This window comes from Morone saxatilis, unplaced genomic scaffold (genome assembly GCF_004916995.1).
Source record: "Morone saxatilis isolate NCDOM2014 unplaced genomic scaffold, NCSU_SB_2.0 Contig3, whole genome shotgun sequence".
Taxonomy (NCBI): Eukaryota; Metazoa; Chordata; class Actinopteri; family Moronidae; genus Morone; species Morone saxatilis.
The window spans coordinates 3,763,865-3,773,963 of record NW_023339873.1 but is presented as its reverse complement, the minus strand read 5'-3'; the positions used below and the strand labels follow the sequence as shown (position 1 = coordinate 3,773,963).

Below are 10,099 nucleotides of genomic sequence, written 5' to 3'. Positions count from 1 at the left end.
CCAAGAGACAAGCGTGAGAACTATTTTTATATTAGGTGCGGGCGAACCCGATGGGTATTATTAAACACTTTCCACCTTTATTGCATGGATTCCTCAGTATTTTTTTGGATTTTAAATTTACTCATCGTATTTTCAATTCTGTGACAGCATGAAGACATAGAGGAATACAGACTGTTCTAATGTAAAGAAAGAGACATCCAATGGAGAGTTCGCGAGCGGGCGGGCGTTCGATGCGGTGTGAGTATGGGAGTTATCTCTTGTGTGGTAATCCAGAAATGAACCAGAGGTTGGCGTGAAGGTGGGTCAATAGTTAATAAGCCATGGATAACCTGCTGTTTGTAGCGTGAGAACACGATTGGAATGGACAGGTGGCTGCCGTGCTTAGCTCAAAAGACACTTGGACACCGTTGAAGCGTAGAGGGAGTCGGGGAATCGAAGCCACCGCGCGTGCAGCACTGTGCGACGGCTGCGTCGCGACCTAGCTGAGCCGCTCAAGTGCCTATGTTAGTCTTGGAAGAAAAATAGAAAAGAAGCGTGTGATTGTAATCCAAGCTGCTGAATGAGCAGAAAGGAGGCCCAGCCTAATCGTACCCAGTATGTAGTGTGTGGTGCTGTGGTGTGTGGTCGTGTGGTGCGCTGGGGTAGAAAAGTTCATGCGGCCGTCGCGAGTCATCTTATCTGGAAAGAGGTGTAGAAAAGTGTGAAGCCGGTGTCCTCATGCCTGTAGACAGGGCGAGCCTACATATAGAGAGGCAAAGCATATACGCCGCATGAATGCAAGGCTGTGATCGGTCCGGTTGGGACGTAGAATGGGCACTCCTGCAGAGGTGCACTGCTGTTGGAGTCGGAGCCGGGGGGAGGGGAGTTATAAGAATGACATCGATGGGTTGGAACAGGGCGCAAGTGCGAGGAGACAGCTACAGGTATTTAATCTGCTGCTTGCCTCGCAGTGGATCCTCTGCCGAGCTGCTGCGTTTGGTTTGCTGGCAGAGAGCACAGGAACTGCCATTTTCAGGAGCTGCGAGCAGAAACTGTAAGCAAAGACTCACGACGGGTCCGCGTGACGTCACGCGAGCGAGGCAGAACAAAGCCTCGCCGCTGCCCGACCTGCTGAGAAATCCACTGACTGACAGCACAGTCGACCCACAAGGCAGGCAGGAGGATACAAAGAGCCCTTACCGAGTACAGCAGCCACACAGCTTCAGCACACCATCCTGCTCTGCAGCTTCTTTAGAGGACGCAGATTTATAAAGAGAATACTGAATTGATCCATCAATCAGGAGATATTGACGGACAGTAGTTTTCGATACACCAGTTTATAGTCTTACAGGGAGCTTTTTTTCTGGATAACGATTGATGCTTCTTCTTTCAGAACTTCCTCCGAGTCGGTCTTTAGGAAGCAGGTTTTTGTGTTGCTTACCTCTTTCATTCTTATGTTTCGTGCGCTATTTGTGAACTCAAGAAAACGAAACAAGTGAGGCGCACAACAACATTTCAGTTCCCTCCAGCCCCGGGAGAGTTGCGCTGGCATCACAACAGATTAATCGCCACTTTCAGACTGGTTACTGTAAATTTTGTCACTTGCTTTCTGCCAGATCTTGACCCAGACTGTCACTTTGTAGTTTTGCGCCCGCGGCCGATAACTTCAACCCTATTCGTTCCCTAATCTCACTTTGTTTCTAGTTGTGAAGATTCAGACTTGTGCAACAGGAACGTCTCACATTTACCCTCCAAACTGTTTTTATTCTCACTGGCCATTTAAATGAACTTCATAAAGAAAAGCAATACAAATGTCTAAAAACATTGTAGAAATGTTGCCGTGTGGCGCCCGGTGTACCAAAGCTGAGTCCTCGCTGCAGCAACAATGAGTTCGACTTCTGGCCCTTTGTTGTCGTCATTACCTCTTTCTCTCTCTCTCTTTCCTTTCCTGTTGCTCTTCAGCTGTCACTATCAATTAAAAGCAATAAAAGCCCAAAAATTAATCAATAAATTAAACACAAAACAAACAACAAACAAACAGATAGCCTGGCTCTGTCCAAAGTTATAAATACATCTAAAGATACAAGGTTGTATCTGGTTTTATTTAATCTGCACACAAACATAAATGTAAAAATAAAACACTGCAGTTTATGGCGCTCTGGGTGGATGGATACACTCATCAAGAAATAGTCCCAACAGTTGAACTTCTGTTTGTAAAAATGAACAAGAAGTTTAATTAATGAGCTTCAGAGTCGGAGTTGTTTCCTCCAGTTTCCAGTTTATTATTCGATGTTTTGTTATTTAGATTTTTTTTTACGACTGGAATCTGGAACAAATCTGAGCTTTAAAGTCTCTCTGAGCGTTTTCTAATCTGCCCCTCAAACACACACAACAACCCTCTCTTCCCAGGCCCATAATGGCCCCCAGTGTTCCCACTGCTGAGTGCCCATTTGCAGCTGTGGACTCCTGCCAACCAGTTCGTCCATTAAATGAAGACGAGCGGCGCGGCCCTGACCTCCATTGTTGTCCTACTTACAGGGTGACCCACACCTCAGCGATGAAGACAATTGGCTGAAATCCAAACTGTGGCAGCGATTGTTGGTTGGAGGGGTCACAACCGGACGAAGAGTGGTGTTGTGTTTTAATGAGTCTGGTTCCCAGGGTGTCTCACAGCTCAGTGGATGGGCTGAAAACAGCGAAACTATCCTTTAATTCTTTATTTTATGATTAAAATCTAATAAAAATGTGTATTATTTAACCAGAAATGTGATGTTTTCATATGTACACGTTATATTTTTAACATGAACGTCTGCAGCTAATTTAATTATAATCCATCCAATGGTTGAAGATATATTTCACTAAAAACACACAAATATCAACCTCATGGTGGCGCTAGAGGAAAAATCAGGTGATCACCAAAGCTGGTACTGTTTATCCTCTGAGGATCATGAATGTGTGAATGAAATTTGATTTACTAGTTTATTTAATATGAATATTGTAAAATGTAAAATTTTGGGTTTTTTTATATGTTAAAACAAGTAATTCAGGCTTAAAACTGTGAAAGATTTTAAGCTTCACTAATTTCTTTTGCATTAATTAAGAATTAATCATCAGCCGCCTTATTGACGAGCTCTCCAAGATGGAAAGTAAATAAATTATTCATTTACATTCACATGCTGCTCAAAGCAATCTTGTAATTTCATCCTTTTGCAGCACTTTTTTAATATTCTGTAATTATAAAATAATAACAGTAGCATCTTTTGTGTTTTTTCCTGGCAGAAGGAAGAGACATCGGCTTTCCATCCCAAAACTGATCGATAGTAATTTCGGAAACAACTGGAACGGGATCAAAAACGAGCTGCTCATCAATATTTGATGCAGTAATTAGACCTCGGAGGAGGCCCGTGGCTTTTAATACTCTGCAGGATGGAAACATTTGTCCCTCGCTGGCCGCCACAGTGTCAGAAACTGGGTCACAGACATTTTATCTCTTTCTTTATTAGCCGTGGATCCTCAAATGAAAAGATTAACAGGATGTTTCAGTCCGAGCTGCAGAGAAAGTCAGTCTGTATTATCATCAGTAACAACGAGCTTCCTTCTCCTAACGTCAGCCAGTGTCATATTCTGTGTTCATCTAACTTTATATTATTGCAGTTGTCAGATTAGTTATTTTTTATTAGTGAGAAAGCACAATGTAACTTATTATTAGAGAGGATCGACTCGCTGTTTGATGATCCACGTTGGTTCAGGTCGGTCCGAGGGTCGTCTGAATGGTGCAGGCTATCGTACGTAAGCTCTACTCACAAATTCAAACCCAGAAACTAATGTTCACCAAATAAACACAACAAGAACCTGTATTAACATGGTGTCTCCTGCAGTCACACCTGCCTTCATTAGAGCCTACTTGAGATCAGAGGTTAGTGGATGCTACCATTAGTTGCTCTTTACATTATAAATGATATGAGCTTTCTAGAAATGGCTCTAACAGATGTATTTCCTCAGGTCGGGTTCTGGTCTCAGATCTGCCAGTTGGGTTCCAGGGAGGGAGGGGGACCTTCAGGAAGTTGTGATCGCAACAATTAACACAAATTCAACCAATTTGTTGGGGTTTTTCAAAAAAAGGTTGAACAAAAATGTCCAATACAATGTCAAACACAAAGTAATCGACTGTGTCATCGTAATAATTGTGAATTCTGTCCAGTAACAGCAACCTTTCAGCTAATTAGAGCGACTGTTGTAGTTTCCTGCACAGAATGTCTCATAACTCACTTCCTTGTTTCTATAGTTAGTTGTTTTCTATAGTCTATAGAAAATATCTCACATTTAAACCTCCAAACAGCAAAAGTTTCCTACAATTTTAACTTCCTCTCGCAATTTCAATGCAAAAAAAAGGGCTTAAAACAGCAAAAAGCTGCTGTGAAATCATTTTAGGCTGCAAAGATCCCCAGAAAAGCCTTGAAATCCTGCAGGGACTGATTAAAGTTGTGGTTACGAGTCGGGTTTGAAGAACTCAATCAATAAAAATCAATCAGATTGAATCTCAGGGGACGATCAATGTGTTCTCTGTCCTTTTGAACCTCTTCTTGTGTCTTTGAATCAATGGTAGAAAGAACCAGACGAACTGAAATCTGGAAGAATTTCTTAATAAACTTGTTTCTCTAAATGTGTTTTTGGTTTCAGGGCAGATTTATATTCCAGTTCCTCCAGGATTGTAACTTTATCTGATTTTATAATATATAAATAAATAAATAAATAATAATGTCCTTGAGCAATGACCCCTGTCAGCTGCTCTGGTGACCTTTAACTGGGCAGCTACTTAAACTGACTGACACAAAAACCTTTAACACCTTCAGAAAGATCACTTTGACTCTGATAAATACTATTATTGATCCTAAAAATCAACTGCCATTTTGCGAGCCTTGTGTAAGAGGTTTATTCGAACCGTCGAGCAGCAACGCAGCTTTACTCCTTGAGTCTCTTTTCAGCCTCTAATCTCATCACCACCACTTTCCTGACCTCCATCTCGTCCTCTTTTAGTCCCACAGGGATTAAAAGGGTTAAAAGCTCTGAGAGAGCCCACTGTTTACTACCACTGACTACACACACACACACATACTGTCGAATAAAGGCAGAACAATGTTCTTCATTAAGAAAAATCAGGAAATGAAACTGGACGCATTTTACAGAAAACACGATGGGAGGGACTCGACTGTTTCCTCCATACGAACCGTTATTCAACCAGCAACTATCTTTAACTTAAATACATATTATAATTTAATTAATACTCTAATAATCCACCTAAAAAACTGGATCTTAATCCACTTGTGAGTCAAACTTGTGTCCTTTTCTTCAGGACTTTATTTAGACTTTAATGTTTTAACCAAAAATATTAAAATTATCAAAAATATAATCGTCCCTCTTCCTTTTAGACAAATATGACAAATTATCTGTTTTATTTTATTTGAATTATTCCTTGATTTATCGATTCTTCTTGTTATTGTTGCTTTTCCTGTTGTTGTTATTGTTGTTGTTGTAGGTTGTGGGAGGTTGGCCATTGTTGTTTGTTTCCCTGTAATTGCTGCAAAAGTTTAATAAAAATATATATTAAATATTTGTTTCTTTAATTCTCTGAACCAATAACTTCGTTATCAACAAAACCTCAACTATTTTAATCTGTGAAGCTCCAGTTTGTCACATTTATGAGGATCTATTGTCAGAAATATAATATAATATTAATAGAAATGTTTTCATTAGTTTATAATCACCTGAATATAAGAATCAACGTGTTTTTGTGACCTTAGAATGAGCCGTTTTTTTTTGCCCTCTGTTCATGGCCACTGTAGTTTCTCCTTCACACTTCACAGCCCGGTTGGTCGTCAAACACAGACGTGAGTAGTGTTCAGTTAGTTGCAATCTGCAGCGTCACCACTAAATGGCACTAAATCCTCCACAATGGTCCTTTAAAAGTCCAACTTTTTTTAATGCAAATATGTTTAAATGAGAAACTACATCGAACTAAATAAACAGTATACATTTAAAAATAAGGTTTATTATTTCCACCATACAACCGTCTCCTCTGTGAACCATCGTTAGTACAAAAAACTGCATTAAACTTCTGGTATTTTAATCTTTAAAACTCTTTTGTCCTTTTTTTTGATCCTCGTCCAAACCACTTAATCTCCTTTATTTAAACAACAAAGTAGTTTTAATCCAAAAAACATTCAAGTAACGTCTCATTTTCTTAAAGTTAGATATATAAAAAGTGATTAATAAAAAATAATACATAAAATGCTTCAAACCCTCAGTTCTCTCTCCTCTCAGTTACAAATAAAACCTCAACTATTTTAGTCTTTAAAACACTGACACCGAGTCCTGATCCCTGTCCTCAAATAACAACAGCGGAGGCCTGACACGCCCTCTCGCCTCGCGTGCCACCCCCATCTAGTGCTCGCTATCCTCGCTCTCCGGCGACAGCGTTGGTTTCAAGGCCTGAATGTTTGCTGGCTATCAGCTCTCGGCTCAGGAGAGCAGAAGACAAGCTGATTAAGCGGCAGGATTTTCCAGCGGCTCAGAGAAGCTATTCCCAGCCTCAGCCGAGGCAGATTAGACCCTCTGGAGCTGCCTGCTGCTCTCTGGTCGGCGGTTGGGACGACGCAGATTCATTATCGCAGCTTTCACTCGATTACGTGACTCAGGTCTCTGGAAGCTGACCCGGGATGTTGCATTTATTTAATGGAGGGTGAATACGTTTCTCGTCAGCCTCCTAGTGGTGATTATAAGAAGGACCAGAAGGATCAGTCTCAGTTTCAAATGCTATAAACTGTTGGACTGTATTGCATTCACAACTCAAGCATAATATAACAAGATATTTAAATAGTCTAATAATGGATTTTTGTATGATATAGAAATTAATTTAACCAATGGATGTCTGAAATGGTAGAAAAAGTGCATTTAAACTGATATGTAATTGATTTAAATGTACTTATACTACATTATATAAATATAATATCTATAAAAATAAAGTAACATTAAGTGTCTTACTTACATTATCTTCAGTTGAGTCATCAGTTTGGTATTTTATCTGACTAAATATTAAGTAACTCAGCTGCTATTGCTTTGTAAAAGACTAATCAATAAGAGATTTAGATGTGTATCATTGATATTAAACACATAAATAGAAATTATTTAGGTACTGCGTTGACTTAATGAAGAATTATTAGATTTTTTTGGCTACTTGGGGGCAGCAAAACAAGCTGTAAACATAATATTGACGTATTATCATCTTATAAAGTTGTTAGCAAACTGTTGCTCATTTATACGTTGAGTTACGGAGGAACATTAGTCCAATATTCACTCTTTTAGCTCGTTGTTTTGGTCTCTACCGACTCCTGAGGGAAATATCTGTCTGTAGATGCTATCGGTTGGTGCAGGGCAATTACTGCCAATGAAGTTAGCAGTTTTTCACCAAAATGAAAGCTGATGAGAGCGCTCAGATTAAACCAAAACAGTTCAGATGTGGGGCCTGAAACCAAAACAATGAGCTGAAAGACACTAAATGCTCCATCATCACCATCATTTGACTCAATGATACCATAAAAATACTGATTAGAGATCATAAACCAAAGTATCTCCAACTTAATCTCTTAATCTTAATCTGAAGAATGAAGAAATATTTGCTGTTCTGTCCTGAAAAAAATAAAGATAAATGTTTGAATTCCTGACCAGTCCTTTCCCCAAACTGAATCATCTGTAAAGATTCACAGCTGTTAACGTTTTCTCTCTCTTAACAAGAATTCGATGAATTGTGAGGCTGTAGGTTTAATCACAGCGACGCCCACCTCCCTCGTCAGGGAGCGTTACTCACTTCCTCCACCTCCACCCACACTCACTCCCTGCTGATCTGGGAATACGAACCAGAAAAGACACCCAGTCATTTCTCCGATTCAACAACTTCCAGTTTCCATCGTCTCATCATCTGTAATCTTCCCTCGTTACTCCAAAACCATCAATTCACACATCATTTACTGCTTTTTATACATCTGTCTGGTTGATTGTGAGCCTCAGTGGTGAATATATTCGGGATATATTGATGGTATAAACAGAAACTCGGCTGATCTTTGGCCTGGCCCAGAAGTGGAAAATTGGCAGTTCCCAGTCAGCCACTCGGTCAGACACACTCTGACAACAACCTGTCCAACGCAGCAGGACTTAAAACAACCACAGTGCTTTTTATAACCCCACAGTAAGCCCGGGATTAAACCTTTAACCAGCCCGTCACGTTCCCCCCACGGTCGCCACTCCACCAGCAGCCTCTAAATGCAGCAGAAGGCTTTGACTAATAACAGCAGTCAGGTGTTACAGCACTGAAATAAACAGCGCTGATTCAGAGAGATATGATCAGATCAAAAATGTGTCACTTGCAGAAAATGTCAAAATGAATCAGATTTTAAAGCCCTGCACGTTAAGACACAGTCTTCTAGTGAAGAGTTCGGGAAAGAAACAGGCCCTTAAAAGATGAATGAGAACACCCAGAGTCCAAATTAAATACGACTCTAATGATTTTTCCGGCGCTCCGGATGCTTCCTCTCTGAGAGAGAGAGGGGGAATGGGAAAGCTCAGCAGTCAGGTTTAAAGGTGGCGGTGACTGAGTGGAAGTCTGGAGGAGGAGGAGGAGGAGGAGGAAGCTCCTCGGTGTCTCCTGCAGCCATTTTTTAATGTCTTTTTATGGTGTTGAGTCTCCACAGAGAGATTGTGACTGCAGGGACATAAAACACGTCAGAGTGTGAAGAGACATCAGGATCAGGTTTAATATGAAGACGGGGAGAGAGATCATCTCTGAGGTGGGAATTAATTGTACTTTTTTGGACGGTTTCAGCTAAAAAATAAAGCAAACGGGTGCAAAAACCTGCAGTTCCTCTAGCGGCCACTAGAGGCTGGCTCCAGCAGTGAGACACGTTCACACTCACCTGCTGGTTGACCACCTGACCCCGGGACTCTCTCCCTATTGGTCGGAGCTGCAGCGTCCTGAGTTCTGTGAGAAACAGACGAAGCTTCAGATGGACTGTGAAGAGTTTGATTCAGAGAACAGATCCGTTACTGACCCGTCCATCCTCGCCCTCTTCGTCTCTCCTGAACCTCCGTCAGGGCCCGGGTCTCCTCCCTCTTCTTCTGTGGTGGCGGAGCTGCAGCACGGCCTGACCTGAGTGAGAGGCTGCCTCCGCTGTACGGGGCCGACGGGGAATCGAACCCGCGTCACACTGTTCACTGCAGCAGGTACAAAACACCTGCAGGAGGAACAGAGACGACCGGAGGAGGAAGGAGCTGTATTCTACTGCAGTATTATAATATATATATTTATATTATAAAAGCATCAAACATACTTTAAATACTAATAACAGATTGTGAAGTTTTATTTTAATCAATAATAAAACATTGATTATCCGGTGATTAGATTATTTATTATTATAGTTATTATATAAATGCAGTTAAATGTTTTGTTGTGAGTTCAAAACCCAAAAATATTCTGTTTTCTATCCTGTAACAGGAAATCCTCACGTTTTAAAACCTTTAATTAAATTTAATAAACTCCAAATTACATGTTTTATTATTTTCTGAAACACAGTGGTTGAAAGTAACTAAGTAAAGTAACTAAGTACTCAAGTAGAGCTTTGAGGTGTTTGCACTTTACTTTCAGTATTTCTCTACAGTTGAGTAGTTGTAGTGAATTAACTGATGACAGATAATTAATTTACTACTAATAATTTAATTATTGTTGTTTTTGAGCATAAATGCCCCAAATTGTTTGTAGTTGACTGAAAGTGAGAACTGTCACCTGTCTGCTCTCCGCTGCTGTCTGACCATGTTAAAGCCTGGACCCGCTGACCTTTGACCTCTCAGACCAACACTGACCTGCACTGAAGGAAAACATTTTATTTAACATTTCATTAAAAGTAATTAAAAACCAAACAAACATCACAAATATACAACCAGAATCTGTAAATGAACAAACTGCCATCAAATCAATAAAATCAGCCTTCTGACTATTATTAATGTTTATCCTTATTTATTGAGTTATTATTGAGTTATTGAGTTATTGTTGAGTTATTATTGAGTTATTATT

The 10,099-nt window shown here is 40.3% G+C and overlaps 1 protein-coding gene across 1 annotated transcript; it reads right to left on the bottom strand.

Moving 5' to 3' along the window:
• Positions 1-8,945: 8,945 nt before the first annotated feature.
• Positions 8,946-10,071, bottom strand: LOC118336719 (cip1-interacting zinc finger protein-like; the record flags this gene model as incomplete). Its single annotated transcript, XM_035673398.1, is given in 3 exon segments — positions 8,946-9,010; positions 9,081-9,263; positions 9,812-10,071. Coding segments are annotated over 3 exon segments (277 nt in total), but the record flags the coding sequence as incomplete, so codon positions are not given.
• Between the last annotated feature and the right edge of the window lie 28 nt (positions 10,072-10,099).